The sequence below is a fragment of the Palaemon carinicauda genome, chromosome 41 (assembly GCF_036898095.1).
Source record: "Palaemon carinicauda isolate YSFRI2023 chromosome 41, ASM3689809v2, whole genome shotgun sequence".
NCBI lineage: Eukaryota > Metazoa > Arthropoda > Malacostraca > Decapoda > Palaemonidae > Palaemon > Palaemon carinicauda.
In genome coordinates, this window is record NC_090765.1 from 43,945,340 (window position 1) to 43,965,026 (window position 19,687).

The 19,687-nt window shown below is 47.2% G+C and overlaps 1 protein-coding gene across 1 annotated transcript; it reads left to right on the forward strand.

Moving 5' to 3' along the window:
- The first annotated feature begins 618 nt into the window (after window positions 1–618).
- Window positions 619–1,503, forward strand: LOC137632410 (uncharacterized). Its single transcript, XM_068364342.1, has one exon. It carries the CDS (start codon window positions 619–621, stop codon window positions 1,501–1,503), a length of 885 nt encoding a protein of 294 aa, XP_068220443.1.
- The last annotated feature ends 18,184 nt before the right edge of the window (window positions 1,504–19,687 follow it).

The window sequence follows — 19,687 nt, forward strand, 5'->3', positions numbered from 1 at the left end:
CTTAAGGACATGTTGGTTGCGATTCAAGCTTGCAGCAGACAGAACGCAGCTTATGTCCGATGTGAAACAGTTAAAGGGTGAAAGTGCAAAAGTGCAGTGAAGTTATTTAGTGCTGTGGAGGGTACTCCTGCTCGCGTCTGTCGTTCTCCGAGTCTTAGACCTCTTCCAAGCTCCCCAACCCCTGGGAGAAGGAATGTCGAACGGCAAAAGGAAACGAGAGGCTTTAAAACACGAGCAGACGTCCCCTCGAACGTACCTGTGGACGTTTCCCAGGACGTTCGCCCTCACCATAGGAAAGGTGAGGTTAAGTTGCTTTCGTCGTCTTCGGATGACGCAATACCTAAAAGAGGCTGGCGGCTAACTTCCAGACCTCTTAAGAGGACCTTTGATAAGGCCAACCAACGTCCTACTAGCACATCGCGGCCTGGTTGTAGCCATTGGGATAGACCAGAGAGTTTTTTATCTTCATTTGAGAGCTCTCGTACTATATGTCCTGCTAGGACGTCTGACTCTACCAAGGATCCTGCTAAGCAGTTGTCAGAACCAGGCTTGACCTCGGTTCATGCTCCCCAGCAGCCGTCAGACTGGTTTTCACCATCCAGACGTTCTGAACGCCGTATGAGCGGTGAGGAGAACTTTGTGGTGTCGTCACCGGTATCACAACGAATAGATCCTAATTTGAACATGCTACAGGAGATGCAACAAAGGCTCTCTTCGTTCATGCAAAATTACCAAGCCCCGATCAGTAAGAGAGCAGCAGTCCTGGCTCCTGAACTCCAGGAAGCCTCTCTTCTGGACGCCAGGCGTCGTAAGACTATCAGTCAAGAGGCTCTGAATGACGATCTCATTTTCGTCTCTCCCTTGAAAGGTCGTAACACTGTTCCTCTTAAGGAAAGTGAACTTGTTCGTGTGCACAAACGCCAGACATACCATCATAGCGACAAGCGTCAAGCAGACAGACGTGACAGTTTTTGTCAGGCTCGAGACAGCGAGCGGTCTGCTCAACGCGACGTGAAACATCCTGTAGGACGTGTCGTTAAGCGTACAGTGGTTCATGATCTCGAACGTCCTTCTTTGCGGGATGCCGAGCTTCCTGCTAGCTTTAGCATCGAACGTCCTTTAGGACATGATCCTGAGCAATCAACTAAAAACGTAGTTGAGTTCTCAGCCAGCCCGAACATCGATTGCTCTTTATGCCGAGGCGCCGAACGTCCTCTCAAGCGCAAAGGTGAACTACATTCAGGACGTGAGCTTGAACGTCCTACAAGACGAGACGTCGAACGTCCTGCTAAACAAGTCGTCGAACGTCCTAGTTCACAGGACGTCAGCCGCCCTTCAAGCCGCAATATTGAACGTCCTCCAGGATGTGTTTCCGAGCAACAAGCGGCCAAACAGGTCGTCGAGCGGTACGCGGCGCTGAGCGCCAGTCAGGAAGCGACATCAAGCGATTTTCTGAACACGATCCTGACCGACCTACTACTTCTCATGTTACTGGTGATTTAGAAGTGAGTCTTGATTATTATGATGATTCCTACGCTCTTCAGGATGACACTGATTTTAATAGAGATCACATTCAGGAACACGTTAGTTCCGATCACGTTGATCACGAGCGTTTGGATGAGCGGCAAGCGACAGACGGAATGATCCAGTTTCTGTTGCTGTCGAAAGTCAGGATCTTCTTGTGAAGGACACGGCTCCCAACACTGTTGCTCCCGTTGGAGCTTTACCAGAGAAGGAGGGTCAACTTTCTCCTGTTGAGTTTGAGGAGGTATCAGAAGATGAAGACGCTATCTCATTTCGTCCTTCAGTAGATCTGAAAAAACTTATGAAAGTTTTCACTGAGGAATTCTCAGACTTTTTTGCTCCCGTTGCTCCACGTTCTCCACCGTCCGAATTTATTCTTGGGAAAGCTTCAAAGAAGTCCCGGTTTACCAAGATGGTTTTGTCACGGTCTTCTAAGAGGGCTCTAAGACTGATGGGTGACTGGATGCAGGCCAAGAAAGACCTAGGGAGTGGCTTTTGAGTTTTCTCCAGCTAGACTAGCATCTAGGTCTAGTATCTGGTATGAGACAGGAGAAGTTCTCGGCTTGGGGATTCCTGCCTCTGCCCTGGGAGATTTCTCAAGTCTTGTAGACGCTCCTCGTCTGTCGGCCATGAGGAAGACCAAGATTTTCTGGTCTACCTAGGAGCTGGATCATCTGCTTAAGGGCATATTTAGAGCCTTCGAAGTTTTAACTTCCTGGACTGGACGTTAGGAGCCTTAGGTAAAAAAGTTGCTGCTTTTGAAGAGAGTGATACCTCTAACTTAGTCCACTTAATGTCCTGTATGTATAAGGCATTGCGGGACGGTTCCAATGAATTGGCAGCACTCTTCTGCAGGGATTCTCAAGAAAAGGGCTCAGATGGCGAGGAGTTGGAAAGAGTCCTATGCCCAGTAAGAGCTCTGAGGTTCTACCTGGACAGAACAAAAGACTTACGAGGCAATTCGGAAGCTCTGTGGTGCTCAGTCAAAAAGCCCACGTTGCAGATGTCAAAAAATGCCTTGTCATTTTTTATCAGGCTCTTGATTAAAGCTCATGCACATTGTAATGAATCAGACCTTGGGCTTCTAAAGGTTAAGACTCACGAAGTCAGAGCCGTGGCAACCTCAGCAGCATTCAGACAGCATAGATCGTTGCAAAGCATAATGGACAGACAACCATTTGGAGGAGCAAATCTGTGTTCGCTTCACATTATCTGAAAAGTGTTCAGACTCATTACGTGGACTGCTACACTCTGGGTCCATTCGTAGCAGCGAGTGCAGTAGTGGGTGAAGGATCCACCACTACGTTCCCATAATCCCAATAACCTTTTCTTCTCTTGGAACTTTTATTTGTTTTTATGGTTGTTTGTGGAGATTGTGTCAATCTTCCACAATCATTGATTTTAGTCAGGTGGTCAATTTTGTTCCTTGAAGAGCGCCCGGAACTGGTTATTGGAGGAGGTTCTGTCACAATGAGGTATATACACCGGTTTGACAATCCCTAAGAGATCTTCAGCCCCCTGGGAGGATTGCTGGATCTCATAAGGCTAGCAGACATAATGAGGCAGAGGATCATTGAAGTCAGCTTCCTTATCAGGTACGAACCCTTGAGTTTGTTTTGATTAACTCTTAAGCAGAATTCCAACTATATTGGCTGTCTCTAACCCTCCATCAAAAGTGTTAATCAGCTATATATATATAGCTACCAGGTAAGTCTTATGTTTAAAAATGGTATTTTCATTATAAAATAAATTTTTGAACATACTTACCCGGTAGTTATATATAATTAAATCCCCACGCTCCTCCCCTCTAAGAGACTAGAGGCATGGGATATATGAGGGTTCCTGGAATGGTTCCTAGGTACCTCGCTAGGGCGCAGGGGTGGTACACCTGGCTATCCAATCGGCGATAGGCGCGAGTTTTGAATTTTTTGCCGTGACGTCAGGGACGTAAGCTATATATATAACTACCAGGTAAGTATGTTCAAAAATTTATTTTATAATGAAAATACCATATATATATATATATATATATATATATATATATATATATATATATATATATATTTGTTCCGTAACCGAAATACAAACCACGCTATTTACATAGGGTTTACTTTCGGCGTAGCTGAAATTGACGATCCATTAGATTTTAACAAGGGTTTACTACCCCCGTGCTAGTTAGCAGGGGTAGGGGAGGGGTAGCTTGCTACCCCTCCCTCCCCCCTCACACACCGGTGAAATGTCTCACTTCACTTCACTTTTGGCTCGAACGATGTACAGACGTGCCTGTCTTTGTCCTTGCTTGGCAGCCATTATATGTTTTGTCTTTACTTAATCACTTACTTTTCTTATACTCTATATATATGTAAACATATTTTTATGTTTATGTATATATTTGAGTATAGAAATCAGTAAGTTTCCTTTTCAGAGTTCGTGCTTGTGTGTGTAGTGTACGATATCTCCGTGGAGCCCACGGCAGTTAGGCCACCACGGTGTATTTTCATGGGTCGCGATCGAGTTTGACTACGGTCTCTCCCTCTCTCTCTCTCTCTCTCTCTCTCTCTCTCTCTCTCTCTCTCTCTCTTGAGGTCGTTCCCGTGTCGGGTGGGGTTGCTACTCCGTACATTTATCTCAATTAGTTTATGTATCTAATTGTATTTGTTAACTTTTCAGCTTTTTGTAGAACGCTTCCTTTCGGGGTTTTCGTTCTTTCTTTAGTGAACATTCATTTTTAAATTACATAATTATAATTGTTATAATTCTGTGTTTGTTACAGCTCTCCTTCCGTGAGTGTAAGTGGAGTTGAGGGCACGTGACTGTTGTGTAATTCTTGTTTGTTCCGTAACCGAAATACAAACCACGCTATTTACATAGGGTTTACTTTCGGCGTAGCTGAAATTGACGAGCCATTAGATTTTAACGAGGGTTTACTACCCCCGTGCTAGTTAGCAGGGGTAGGGGAGGGGTAGCTTGCTACCCCTCCCCCCTCACACCGGTGAAATGTCTCGCTTCACTTCACTTTTGGCTCGGACGATGTACAGACGTGCCTGTCTTCGTCCTCGCTTGGCAGCTATTATATGTTTTGTCTTTACTTAATCACTTACTTTTCTTATACTCTATATATATGGAAACATATTTTTATGTTTTTGTATATATTTGAGTATAGAAATCAGTAAGTTTCCTTTTCAGAGTTCGTGCTTGTGTGTGTAGTGTACAAAATCTCTGTGGAGCCCGCGGCAGTTAGGCCACCACGGTGTATTTTCATGGGTCGCGATCGAGTTTGACTACGGTCTCTCTCTCTCTCTCTTGAGGTCGTTCACCCTTTACTACGTTTTACTTTTATTACGTCCTGGGTAGCTTCCTTCCCGTGTCGGGTGGGGTTGCTACTCCGTACATTTATCTCAATTAGTTTATGTATCTAATTGTATTTGTTAACTTTTCAGCTTTTTGTAGAACGCTTCCTTACGGGGTTTTCGTTCTTTCTTTAGTGAACATTCATTTTTAAATTACATAATTATAATTGTTATAATTCTGTGTTTGTTACAGCTCTCCTTCCGTGAGTGTAAGTGGAGTTGAGGGCACGTGCCTGTTGTGTAATTCTTGTTATTTCCGTAACCGAAATACAAACCACGCTATTTACATAGGGTTTACTTTCGGCGTAGCTGAAATTGACGAGCCATTAGATTTTAACGAGGGTTTACTACCCCCGTGCTAGTTAGCAGGGGTAGGGGAGGGGTAGCTTGCTACCCCTCCCCCCTCACACACCGGTGAAATGTCTCGCTTCACTTCACTTTTGGCTCGGACGATGTACAGACGTGCCTGTCTTCGTCCTCGCTTGGCAGCTATTATATGTTTTGTCTTTACTTTATCACTTACTTTTCTTATACTCTATATATATGTAAACATATTTTTATGTATATATTTGAGTATAGAAATCAGTAAGTTTCCTTTTCAGAGTTCGTGCTTGTGTGTGTAGTGTACGATATCTCCGTGGAGCCCGCGGCAGTTAGGCCACCACGGTGTATTTTCATGGGTCGCGATCGAGTTTGACTACGGTCTCTCTCTCTCTCTCTCTCTCTTGAGGTCGTTCACCCTTTACTACGTTTTACCTTTATTACGTCCTGGGTAGCTTCCTTCCCGTGTCGGGTGGGGTTGCTACTCCGTACATTTATCTCAATTAGTTTATGTATCTAATTGTATTTGTTAACTTTTCAGCTTTTTGTAGAACGCTTCCTTACGGGGTTTTCGTTCTTTCTTTAGTGAACATTCATTTTTAAATTACATTTTTAAATATTAAACTTAGCCGGTGAATATATAATAGCTGACGTCTCGGACGGCTCGACAGATACCAAAAACTCGCGAGCGATCGCCATGAAGGTTGCGGGTGTGACCGCCAGCGCCGACTATCGGCCAGATACCGCATATACTTGTCAACATCTCCAGTTCTTCTCTGTCGGTCTTATCGACAAGTTGATTCCGCTCGCTGATGACCTTGAGTTTTCGTCCTTTTTGGTGAAGTACTTTATTTTGGTTGTTTTTGAGCTTTCGCTGTGACGGGTGTTTTTTCTTCAATTAAAACTCTTGAAACCCTTTTTTGGCTAGTGTTTATTGTTGATGACTTTGGTTTTGTTTTGGATTTTCTCTGATTGTTCAATATGGCTGACCCTTCTCCTATCCCTGGACCTAAATTTCGCAAGTGTGCGAGGGATTGCAACAAACGTCTTCCCAAGGCCTCTATCGACCCACATACCGTTTGTTCTAATTGCCGGGGTAAATCCTGCCAATTAGGAGATCGGTGTGATGAGTGCGTGGTCTTGTCGGAATTCGACTGGCTTGAATATGATAAATATACTCGTAAGCTGGAGAGAGATAGGGTGAGGAGAAGCTCCTCTAGGTCGTTGGAATTTTCCTCCTCCCATGCCCCTGAACCTAATCCTTCCCCTGTAGTAGTTGTTCCTGAACCCCCTACTAGCACTCATGAACCGTCCATGCGGGATATGTTTCTTGCGATTCAAGCTTTAGGCGAAAAAGTTGAGTCCTTAGCATCGGACCGTAACCAACTCATGTCAGATGTGAAGTTATTGAAGTGTCAGAGTGGTAAATCAGAAAATCGTAGTGATAAAGTGATAAGTGCGCAAAGTGTATTTAGTGTTGCGACCGAGGGTTCGTCTGTTCGTGCTTGTCGCTCCCCTAGTCCGAGACCTCTTTCAGGCTCCCCTGCACCAGGGAGAAGTAATGTCGTAGGACTTAAGGGGACGAGAGGCTTTAACCAACGTACAGACGTTCCCTCTTTGGTATCGGACGTTTCTCGTCAAGATCGCCCTTACCATAAGACGGGTGAGACTGTGTTCTCCTCGTCATCCGAAGACTTTTCGCAAAAGAAACCTTGGAGCAAGGTTTCTAGACCCTTGAAGTGAAAGTCAGTCCCTTCAGGACAGGTCCAGCATCCTGGCTGTAGCCATTGGGACAGCTCTGACCCTTTGCAGTCGTCGGAAGACTGTGCGCCTATTAAACGCAAGCGTAACACGGGGTTCGAGGGTCGCGGTAAAGGCAATGTTTTGCCAACACAGACGTTACCGTCGTCTCGGCCCGTTCCGACTCCCGTTGATCCGAAATGGGTTGTCCTGCGGGACATGCAGACTAAGCTTGCATCCCTTATGGAGGAGTATGACGTTGAGCAGGTTCGCGATGATCCTTTGCTTTCGAGTCGCCGTTACGCTGAACGAGACTCTGGCCGTCAGCCGCCCAAACGAGTATTTACTCGTCTGTTTGACGTTAGTGCTGACGTTTCTTGTATTTTGAAACGTGATGTCAGTAGTTTTTCACGTCAGTCACGTGACATGGATCCTCCCTCGCTGCAGTCTCGTGTTGACTTTCAGCCGCTGCCGCAGTCTCGTGTTGACGTTCAGCCTCTGCCGCAGTCTCGTGTTGACGTTCAGCCGCTGCCGCCGCAGCCCCGACCTGACGTTCGCCGACCGGCTCCGTTGCCTCGACGTGACGTTGAGCGTCAATCACCGCAGTCGGAGGTTGTTTTGCCTGCTCAGTCTATGCAGTCAAGGCAGTTCCGACGTGACGTCGAGCGTCAATCAACTTCAGTTGTTGTTGTTGGTCAGTCACAAGGATTTCAGTCCTTTCAGCAGCGGCGTGACGTCACTTCCTCTACTGCTACTGCTGCTCCTTTGCTTGTTGACATTGCCTGTCAAGCGTTGCCGCCGCGGCAGGTCTCTCCTTTTCATGAGATTCGGCAATTGTCGGACGAGGTTCCTTCAGATGAGGAAGTTGCTGATCCCCCTCCAACTGATATTCCTTTGGGGACTTTGTCAGACGGAGAGGAGCCTAAAGCTGCTCAGCCCTCTATGGACTTTAAAAAAATCATGCTGATTTTTAAGGATCTTTTTCCGGACCATTTTGTAACTGCTGCTCCTCGTTCGCCTCCGTCAGAGTTTACGCTAGGCCTAGCTACTTCGAAGCCTTCGTTTACTAAGCTAGTGCTCTCTCGCTCTTCTAAGAGAGCTTTACGTTTGCTAGGCGACTGGTTGATCACCAGGAGGAGTTTGGGGAAGACAGCCTTTGCTTTCCCTCCTTTTAAACTGGCTTCTAGAGCGAGCGTCTGGTATGACACGGGAGAAGTTCTCGGCTTGGGAGTTCCTGCCTCTGCCCAGGGAGACTTCTCAAGCCTCGTAGACTCTCCCCGTCGCCTGGCCATGAGACGCTCTAAAGTTTACTGGTCCTCCTCGGACCTTGACCATCTCCTCAAAGGGGTTTACAGGGCCTTCGAAGTTTTTAACTTCTTAGATTGGTCGCTAGGAGCCTTAAGCAGGAAGATCTCTTCGGCCGACCATGATGTCTCCGTGCTTATTATGTCCTGCATGGACAAAGCCATCCGTGATGGCTCTAATGAGCTCGCCGCTACCTTTACGGCAGGAGTCCTGAAGAACAGGGAGACTCTTTGCTCGTTCCTTTCGGCAGGAGTAACTCCCTGCCAAAGGTCGGAGCTTCTCTTTGCCCTGTTGTCATCTGCCTTGTTTCCTCAGCAGTTGATTAAGGATATTGCGGCTTCTCTGGTGCAGAAGGATACCCACGACCTGATGGCTACGTCGGCGCGCAAGGCTGCTCCTTCATCGTCTTATGTCGTAAGACCCAAGATCGATACCCCAGCGACGAGGTTTATCCCGCCCTTTCGTGGCAGAGCCCCGAGTAGGGGAGGCGCTCGTGCCGACAGTAAAAGAGGCAAGAGGAGAGGATCCAAGTCCTCCCGTGGCAGAGTCTGACTGCCCACGTCCTCAGACAGCGGTAGGGGCCAGACTGAACAACTTCTGGCAGGCCTGGGAGAAGAGGGGTGCAGACCGAGAGTCTGTGTTGTTGCTCAAGGAGGGGTACAAAATACCTTTTGTACGGAGACCTCCTCTAGTAACAGTTCCTTTAGACCTCTCTCCCAGGTATCGAGAGGAGTCAAGGAGACAAGCTCTACATCAGCAGGTGTCTCAGTTGCTAGAGAAGGGAGCGGTGGTGAAAGTCTCGGACCTTCAATCACCGGGATTTTACAACCGTCTCTTCCTAGTCCCAAAGCATACAGGAGGTTGGAGGCCAGTGCTGGATGTCAGTGCGCTCAACGTTTTTGTTGTAAAAACAAAATTTACGATGGAGACCACGAAGTCCGTCCTAGCAGCGGTCAGAGAGGGAGACTGGATGGTCTCTCTCGACCTGCAGGATGCGTACTTCCACATTCCTATACACCCGGATTCTCAACCGTATCTAAGGTTTGTATACAAGAATGTGGTGTACCAGTTCCGAGCACTGTGCTTCGGCCTCAGCCCTGCTCCTCTTGTTTTTACGAGGCTCATGAGGAATGTGGCAAAATTTCTTCATTTATCGGGAATTCGAGCCTCCCTGTACCTGGACGACTGGCTACTCAGAGCGTCGTCCCGTCATCGCTGTCTGCAGGACCTTCAATGGACGTTGGATCTTGCAAAGGAGTTGGGACTGTTAGTGAACTTAGAAAAGTCTCAACTGAATCCCTCCCAGACGATTCTCTATTTGGGGATGGAGATTCGCAGTCTAGCTTTTCGGGCTTTTCCGTCTGCCACCAGGATAGATCAAGCCTTGCTCAAAGTCCGCCTCATGCTGAGAAAAGACCGTTGCTCAGTGAGAAGTTGGATGAGCCTCCTAGGGACTCTGTCATCCCTGGAACAATTTATCTCACTAGGGAGACTTCACCTTCGCCCTCTCCAGTTCCATCTAGACTCCCATTGGGACAAGGGCAAGACTTTGGAAGCTGTTTCAATCCCGATCTCCGAGCCAGTAAAGACGTGCCTGAACTGGTGGGACAGCAACATAAGTCTTCGAGAGGGTCTGTCCCTGGCGGTCAAGAACCCAAACCACGTGTTATTCTCAGACGCGTCGGATTTGGGTTGGGGAGCGACTCTGGACGGTCTGGAATGTTCGGGTCTTTGGACGTCGGATCAGAGGAGCCTGCACATCAACTGCAAGGAGCTGTTGGCTGTTCACTTGGCCTTGACGAGTTTCGAGAGTCTTCTACGAAACAAAGTGGTAGAAGTGAATTCGGACAACACCACAGCCTTGGCGTACATCTCCAAGCAAGGAGGCACTCACTCCCACACACTGTTCGTCATCGCAAGGGACCTCCTCATCTGGTCAAAAGATCGAGGCATCTCACTGTTGACAAGATTCATCCAGGGGGAATTGAACGTCTTGGCGGACTGTCTCAGTTGGAGAGGTCAGGTGATCCCCACAGAATGGACCCTCCACAAGGACGTGTGCAAGAGTCTTTGGATGACTTGGGGTCAACCCACCATAGACCTCTTTGCGACCTCTTTGACCAAAAGGCTCCCGACCTATTGCTCTCCAGTCCCAGATCCAGAGGCGGCCCACATAGATGCTTTTCTGCTGGACTGGTCTCACCTGGACGTGTACGCATTCCCGCCGTTCAAGATCATCAACAGGGTGCTGCAGAAGTTCGCCTCTCACGAAGGGACAAGGTTGACGTTGGTTGCTCCCCTATGGCCCGCGAGAGAGTGGTTCACAGAGGTACTTCAATGGCTGGTAGACGTTCCAAGGAGTCTGCCTTTAAGGATGGATCTCTTACGGCAGCCCCTCGTAAGGAGTCTTCATCAAAGCCTCCCCGCGCTTCGTCTGACTGCCTTCAGACTATCGAAAGACACTCAAGAGCTCGAGGATTTTCGAAGGAGGCAGCCAGAGCGATCGCGAGGGCTAGGAGAACATCTACCATCAAGGGTCTACCAGTCGAAGTGGGAGGTCTTTAGAGATTGGTGCAAGTCATCATCCATTTCCTCTTCCAGTACCTCTGTAGCCCAAATTGCAGACTTTCTCCTGCATCTGAGAAATGTTCGCTCCCTCTCTGCTCCCACTATTAAGGGCTACAGGAGCATGTTGGCTTCTGTGTTCAGACATAGAGGCTTGGATCTGTCCAATAATAAAGATCTCCAGGATCTCCTTAAGTCCTTCGAGACCTCTAAGGAGCGTCGTATGTCAACTCCTGCTTGGAACTTAGACGTGGTCCTAAGGTTCCTAATGTCCGACAGGTTTGAGCCATTGCATTCAGCCTCCCTGAAGGATCTCACCCTCAAGACGCTTTTTTTGGTGTGCTTGGCTTCGGCTAAAAGGGTCAGTGAGATCCATGCCTTTAGTAAAAACATCGGCTTTTCTACACATGTTCGCTTCAGCTTGGTTTCTTGGCCAAAAATGAACTGCCTTCTCGTCCTTGGCCTAAATCTTTTGATATACCTTGCCTATCAGAGATCGTAGGCAACGAGGTTGAAAGAGTACTGTGCCCAGTTAGAGCTCTCAAGTTTTATTTAGCTCGTACCAGATCTTTACGAGGTGGGTCTGAGGCCTTATGGTGCTCCGTTAAGAAGCCCTCATTGTCTATGTCTAAAAATGCTTTATCGTATTTTGTTAGATTTTTAATCCGAGAAGCACATTCTCACAAGTGAAAAGATCGTTGTTTACTTAAGGTCAAGACGCACGAAGTAAGAGCGATAGCAACTTCCGTGGCTTTTAAGCAAAACAGATCTCTGCGAAGTATTATGGACGCGACCTTTTGGAGGAGCAAGTCGGTGTTCGCTTCATTTTACTTAAAAGACGTCCAGACTCTTTATGAGGACTGCTACACACTGGGTCCATTCGTTGCAGCGAGTGCAGTAGTGGGTGAGGGTTCTACCACTACATTCCCTTAATCCCAATATCCTTTTAATCTTTTCTTGAAATGTTTTTAATCTTGTCTTGGGTTGTACGGAAGACTGAGAAGTCTTTCGCATCCTTTTTGATTTGGCGGGTGGTCAAATGTCGTTTCTTGAGAGCGCCCAGATTAAGGGTTTTGATGAGGTCCTGTTGTATGGGTGGTCGCCCTGGATATAACAGCTCCTGGGAGTCTTTCAGCATCCTGAGAGGATGGCTGGGCTTCGTGAGGAAAGCGGACTAATAAGGCTGAGTAATCGTCAGAGTCAGCTTCCTTACCAGGTACCTATATTTAAGTGGGTTTTGTTATGATATAATTGTCAAAAACTCATGAGCATATACGCCTTTATTGTATTAATACTGGTCTCTACCCACCACCATGGGTGTGAATCAGCTATTATATATTCACCGGCTAAGTTTAATATTTAAAAATGATATTTTGATTATAAAATAAATTTTTGAATATACTTACCCGGTGAATATATAAATTAAAGGCCCTCCCTTCCTCCCCGATAGAGACCCAGCGGAATGAGAAGAACTGGAGATGTTGACAAGTATATGCGGTATCTGGCCGATAGTCGGCGCTGGTGGTCACACCCGCAACCTTCATGGCGATCGCTCGCGAGTTTTTGGTATCTGTCGAGCCGTCCGAGACGTCAGCTATTATATATTCACCGGGTAAGTATATTCAAAAATTTATTTTATAATCAAAATATCATAATTATAATTGTTATAATTCTGTGTTTGTTACAGCTCTCCTTCCGTGAGTGTAAGTGGAGTTGAGGGCACGTGCCTGTTGTGTAATTCTTGTTTTTTCCGTAACCGAAATACAAACCACGCTATTTACATAGGGTTTACTTTCGGCGTAGCTGAAATTGACGAGCCATTAGATTTTAACGAGGATTTACTACCCCCGTGCTAGTTAGCAGGGGTAGGGTCCCCCCTCACACCGGTGAAATGTCTCGCTTCACTTCACTTTTGGCTCGGACGATGTACAGACGTGCCTGTCTTCGTCCTCGCTTGGCAGCCATTATATGTTTTGTCTTTATTTAATCACCTACTTTTCTTATACTCTATATATATGTAAACATATTTTTATGTTTATGTATATATTTGAGTATAGAAATCAGTAAGTTTCCTTTACAGAGTTCGTGCTTGTGTGTGTAGTGTACGATATCTCCGTGGAGCCCATGGCAGTTAGGCCACCACGGTGTATTTTCATGGGTCGCGATCGAGTTTGACTACGGTCTCTCTCTCTCTCTCTCTCTCTCTCTCTCTCTCTCTCTCTCTCTCTCTCTCTCTCTCTCTCTCTCTCTCTCTCTTGAGGTCTTTCACCCTTTACTACGTTTTACCTTTACTACGTCCTGGGTAGCTTCCTTCCCGTGTTGGGTGGGGTTGCTACTCCGTACATTTATCTCAATTAGTTTATGTATCTAATTGTATTTGTTAACTTTTCAGCTTTTTGTAGAACGCTTCCTTTCGGGGTTTTCGTTCTTTCTTTAGTGAACATTCATTTTTAAATTACATAATTATAATTGTTATAATTCTGTGTTTGTTACAGCTCTCCTTCCGTGAGTGTAAGTGGAGTTGAGGGCACGTGCCTGTTGTGTAATTCTCGTTTTTTCCGTAACCGAAATACAAACCACGCTTTTTACATAGGGTTTACTTTCGGCGTAGCTGAAATTGACAAGCCATTAGATTTTAACGAGGGTTTACTACCCCGTGCTAGTTAGCAGGGGTAGGGGAGGGGTAGCTTGCTACCCCTCCCCCCTCACACACCGGTGAAATGTCTCACTTCACTTCACTTTTGGCTCTGACGATGTACAGACGTGCCTGTCTTCGTCCTCGCTTGGCAGCCATTATATGTTTTGTCTTTACTTAATCACTTACTTTTCTTATACTCTATATATATGTAAACATATTTTTATGTTTATGTATATATTTGAGTATAGAAATCAGTAAGTTTCCTTTTCAGAGTTCGTGCTTGTGTGTGTAGTGTACGATATCTCTGTGGAGCCCGCGGCAGTTAGTCCACCACGGTGTATTTTCATGGGTTGCGATCGAGTTTGACTACGGTCGGTCTCTCTCTCTCTCTCTCTCTCTCTCTCTCTCTTGAGGTCGTTCACCCTTTACTACGTTTTACCTTTACTACGTCCTGGGTAGCTTCCTTCCCGTGTCGGGTGGAGTTGCTACTCCGTACATTTATGTCAATTAGTTTATGTATCTAATTGTATTTGTTAACTTTTCAGCTTTTTGTAGAACGCTTCCTTTCGATGTTTTCGTTCTTTCTTTAGTGAACATTCATTTTTAAATTACATAATTATATTTGTTATAATTCTCTTTTTGTTACAGCTCTCCTTCCGTGAGTGTAAGTGGAGTTGAGGGCACGTGCCTGTTGTGTAATTCTTGTTTGTTCCGTAACCGAAATACAAACCACACTATTTACATAGGGTTTACTTTCGGCGTAGGTGAAATTGACGAGCCATTAGATTTTAACGAGGGTTTACTACCCCCGTGCTAGTTAGTAGGGGTAGGGGAGGGGTAGCTTGCTACCCCTCCCTCCCCCCTCACACACCGGTGAAATGTCTCACTTCACTTCACTTTTGGCCAGGGCGATGTACAGACGTGCCTGTCTTCGTCCTCGCTTGGCAGCCATTATATGTTTTGTCTTTACTTAATCACTTACTTTTCTTATACTCTATATATATGTAAACATATTTTTATGTTTATGTATATATTTGAGTATAGAAGTCAGTAAGTTTCCTTTTCAGAGTTCGTGCTTGTGTGTGTAGTGTACGATATCTCCGTGGAGCCCGCGGCAGTTAGGCCACCACGGTGTATTTTCATGGGTCACGATCGAGTTTGACTACGGTCTCTCCCTCTCTCTCTCTCTCTTGAGGTCGTTCACCCTTTACTACGTTTTACCTTTACTACGTCCTGGGTAGCTTCCTTCCCGTGTCGGGTGGGGTTGCTACTCCGTACATTTATCTCAATTAGTTTATGTATCTAATTGTATTTGTTAACTTTTCAGCTTTTTGTAGAACGCTTCCTTTCGGGGTTTTCGTTCTTTCTTTAGTGAACACTCATTTTTGAATTACATGATTATAATTGTTATAATTCTGTGTTTGTTACCTTCCTTGAGTGTAAGTGGAGTTGAGGGCACTTGCCTGTTGTGTAATTCTTGTTTGTTCCGTAACCGAAATACAAACCACGCTATTTACATAGGGTTTACTTTCGGCGTAGCTATAATTGACAAGCCATTAGATTTTAACGAGGGTTTACTACCCCCGTGTTAGTTAGCAGGGGTAGGGGAGGGGTAGCTTGCTACCCCTCCCCCCTCACACACCGGTGAAATGTCTCACTTCACTTCACTTTTGGCTCGGACGATGTACAGACGTGCCTGTTTTCGTCCTCGCTTGGCAGCCATTATATGTTTTGTCTTTATTCAATCACTTACTTTTCTTATACTCTATATATATGTAAACATATTTTTATGTTTATGTATATATTTGAGTATAGAAATCAGTAAGTTTCCTTTTCAGAGTTCGTGCTTGTGTGTGTAGTGTACGATATCTCCGTGGAGCCCGCGGCAGTTAGGCCACCACGGTGTATTTTCATGGGTCGCGATCGAGTTTGACTACGGTCTCTCTCTCTCTCTCTTGAGGTCGTTCACCCTTTACTACGTTTTACCTTTATTACGTCTTGGGTAGCTTCCTTCCCATGTCGGGTGGGGTTGCTACTCTGTACATTTATCTCAATTAGTTTATATATCTAATTGTATTTGTTAACTTTTCAGCTTTTTGTAGAACGCTTACTTCCGGGGTTTTCGTTCTTTCTTTAGTGAACATTCATTTTTGAATTACATAATTATAATTGTTATAATTCTGTGTTTGTTACAGCTCTCCTTCCGTGATTGTAAGTGGAGTTGAGGGCACTTGCCTGTTGTGTAATTCTTGTTTGTTCCGTAACCGAAATACAAACCACGCTATTTACATAGGGTTTACTTTCGGCGTAGCTGAAATTGACGAGCCATTAGATTTTAACGAGGGTTTACAACCCCCGTGATAGTTAGCAAGGGTAGGGGAGGGGTAGCTTGCTACCCCTCTCCCATCACACACCGGTGAAATGTCTCACTTCACTTCTCTTTTGGCTCGGACGATGTACAGACGTGCCTGTCTTCGTCCTCGCTTGGCAGCCATTATATGTTTTGTCTTTACTTAATCACTTACTTTTCTTATACTCTATATATGTACAAACATATTTTTATGTTTATATATATATTTGAGTATAGAAATCAGTAAGTTTCCTTTTCAGAGTTTGTGCTTGTGTGTGTAGTGTACTATATCTCCGTGGAGCCCGCGGCAGTTAGGCCACCACGGTGTATTTTCATGGGTCGCGATCGAGTTTGACTACGGTCTCTCTCTCTCTCTCTCTCTCTCTCTCTCTCTCTCTCTCTCTCTCTCTCTCTCTCTCTCTCTCTTGAGGTCGTTCACCCTTTACTCTGTTTTACCTTTACTACGTCCTGGGTAGCTTCCTTCCCGCGTCGGGTGGGGTTGCTACTCCGTACATTTATCTCAATTAGTTTATGTATCTAATTGTATTTGTTAACTTTTCAGGTTTTTGTAGAACGCTTCCTTTCGGGGTTTTCGTTCTTTCTTTAGTGAACATTCATTTTTGGATTACATAATTATAATTGTTATAATTCTGTTTGTTACAACTCTCCTTCCGTGAGTGTAAGTGGAGTTGAGGGCACGTGCCTGTTGTGTAATTCTTGTTTGTTCCGTAGCCGAAATACAAACCATTCTATTTACATAGGGTTTACTTTCGGCGTAGCTGAAATTGACGATCCATTAGATTTTAACGAGGGTTCACTACCCCCGTGCTAGTAGCAGGGGTAGGGGAGGGGTAGCTTGCTACCCCTCCCCCCTCACACACCGGTGAAATGTCTCACTTCACTTCACTTTTGGCTCGGACGATGTACAGACGTGCCTGTCTTCGTCCTCGCTTGGCAGCCATTATATGTTTTGTCTTAATCACTTACTTTTCTTATACTCTATATATATGTAAACATATTTTTATGTTTATGTATATATTTGAGTATAGAAATCAGTAAGTTTCCTTTTCAGAGTTCGTGCTTGTGTGTGTAGTGTACGATAAATCCGTGGAGCCCGCGGCAGTTAGGCCACCACGGTGTATTTTCATGGGTCGCGATCGAGTTTGACTACGGTCTCTCTCTCTCTCTCTCTCTCTCTCTCTCTCTCTTGAGGTCGTTCACCCTTTACTACGTTTTACCTTTACTACGTCCTGGGTAGCTTCCTTCCCGTGTCGGGTGGGGTTGCTACTCTGTACATTTATCTCAATTAGTTTATGTATCTAATTGTATTTGTTAACTTTTCAGCTTTTTGTAGAACGCTTCCTTTTGGGGTTTTCGTTCTTTCTTTAGTGAACATTCATTTTTTAATTACATAATTATAATTGTTATAATTCTCTGTTTGTTACAGCTCTCCTTCCATGAGTGTAATTGGAGTTGAGGGCACGTGCCTGTTGTGTAATTCTTGTTTGTTCCTTAACCGAAATACAAACCACGCTATTTACATTGGGTTTACTTTCGGCGTAGCTGAAATTGACGAGCCAATAGATTTTAACAAGGGTTAACTACCCCCGCGCTAGTTAGCGGGGGTAGGGGAAGGGGTGGCTTGCTACCCCTCCCCCCCACACACCGGTGATTTGCTTCACTTCACTTTTGGCTCCGGCGATGAACAGACGTGTCTGTCCATCGTCCTCGTTTGACAGCCCTAATCTTTTTTCCTTTTCCTCAGCTTGTGTGTGTTTGAAGTTGGCCTCGCCCTTGGATGTCCACCATGCGCAAGTGCCCTGGTATTGCCGGTCGCCCTTGCGGTACTTTCATGTCTGCGGTGGATACGGATCCTCACACCCTTCGCCCGCAGTGTCGAGGCCGACGGTGTGACAGAGAAAATACTTGTAGTGAGTGTAGGGAGTGGTCTGCCTCCCAGTGGGAGAGGTTTGGCTGCCGGCGTAAGAAGAAGTCCAAGAGAGACCGTTCTCCTTCTGGGGTAGCCTTGAAGGAGGAAGGCTCTCGGGACTCTTCTTCAGCCGCCCAAACCTCCTCCGAAGCTCCCCCTCGTCCGGCTCCTAAGGAGAAACCGCCGAGTGGGAGCGCAGGCCCTAGTTCTGTTTCCCGACCTTCGGTTGGGGGAGAGGGCATCGCCTCCCATAGCGGGGCGGCTCCCCCTCCTCCTCCGGGGGAGGTTTTTGATAATGATACTGTGTCTCATGATGATCTTTTTCAGCTTTGGGCTTCCTTGGGGCTGAAGGGCCTGCCCTCCAAGGAAGCCCTGTTTGACCTTGTCCAGTTGAGTGCCGCTGTTAAGCAGTCGCCGGTGATAGCAGTCTATCGTCGACGTCGTGGTGGCAGAGGCTTCCGACGGGTCTGGGCAAACCTCTGCGGTTCCTGATGTGGATGACGTTGCTGAAGGCTCTCCTCCCCCTTCTGTACATCCTTCAATAGGGGAACGGAGTCCCACGGGCTCTTCTGCGGCCAAGCCTCCCTCTCAGGGGAGCGCTTTGACTGAGACTCCCCTTCGGAGGACTGATGATCCTGACGACCTCCCTCGTGGCCGCCTTCGCCGTTAGGCTCACCGTCCGCTGCGCCGCAAGGGCCTCCTGTCTCCCTATAAGGGTGCTAAGAGGCGCCTTTTTGAATCTTCGCCTCCTTCCTCCGATGGGGACTCTCCTCGCCGTAAGCAGCCTGCAGCTCCAGTTTTCTTAGACCTCTCCGGGGATCGCTCTCGTTCTCCAACGCCTTCCAGACCTTCCGCATCTGGTGCAGATGGACAGCAGTCTGACCTCGTCATCCGACGGGCAACGGTCCCTTCGGGGCAAAGGGTTACCTCCCACGGTGAGGGTGCTTCCCTTGCGCGTTAGGGTTCCCTCCCATGGTGTGGGTGCTTCCCTTGCGCGTCAGGGTTCCCCTGCGCGCCCTTCTGCAGTGTTAGCGCACAGGCGCTCTCCTGCTCGTCAGCGCTCTCCTGTTCGCCAACGCTCTCCTGATGATCGTCGCCCCACTGCTCGCCAGCGCGCCATCGGTCTCCTGAGCGCACTAGATCTCCTGCCCGTCAGAGCGCACCTGTGCTCCCAGTTCCTGACACGCGCCCTGTGCGCCCACGATCGCCCACGCGACCTAGAACTTCGGTTCAGGTCTTGGGCAAGGATTCTTCTTCTCCTCGCCTTCGCGATCCTGCTCGTCAGCAGCCTGTTCCAGCGCAGCAACGCTCGCGGTCTCCAACGCGTACTTCCAAGGTTCCTGTACGCCCTCGCGCCCACGCACCTCCTGTTCCTGAGCCCGTTCGTGAACTTTCGCCTTTGCGCTCCGCGCCGGCAACTCCCGCACAGGATTCCATGCGTCGCCCTCCTGCTCGCCAGCGATCACAGACGCGTCAGCGTTCGCCTGCTTGTCAGCGATCTCCTGCGCGTCAACGGTCCCCAGCGTGTCGGCGATCCCCTGAACATCGGCGATCTCCAGACCGCCTGCGTGACTCATCGCCTGCGCGCAAGCGCTCTCCTAAGCGTCGGCGCCCAGAGGATCTGGAGAGACATGGGTCTCCTTCTACTGGAAGTGCTCCCGTGACGACTGACAGCTCTTTAGTTCATCTTAGAACTCTCAGGAGGCTCGCCTCCTTGGGTGGGTAACTTCCCTTCCGAGGGAAGGTTCCCTGTCCAGGCTTGAGTTTTTCCCTTCAGGAGGAACTCCTCTTACCTTATTTTTGTTCCTGGTCCTCCGGCGGTTATGCTCTTGGTGCTGAGCGACCGTTTTTGTAACCTTGCTCAAGGGGCTGAGCGGTTGCAAGCTCGGACCATGGAATTCGTGCGACTATGATCTTTGTGCTGAGCGGTCGCACCTGCAGCTACGCTCAAGGGGCTGAGCAAC

Bases quoted from the DNA above. Each gene is read 5' to 3' on its own strand.
- LOC137632410 (XM_068364342.1), top strand. From the start codon at position 619: ATGAGCGGTGAGGAGAACTTTGTGGTGTCGTCACCGGTATCACAACGA.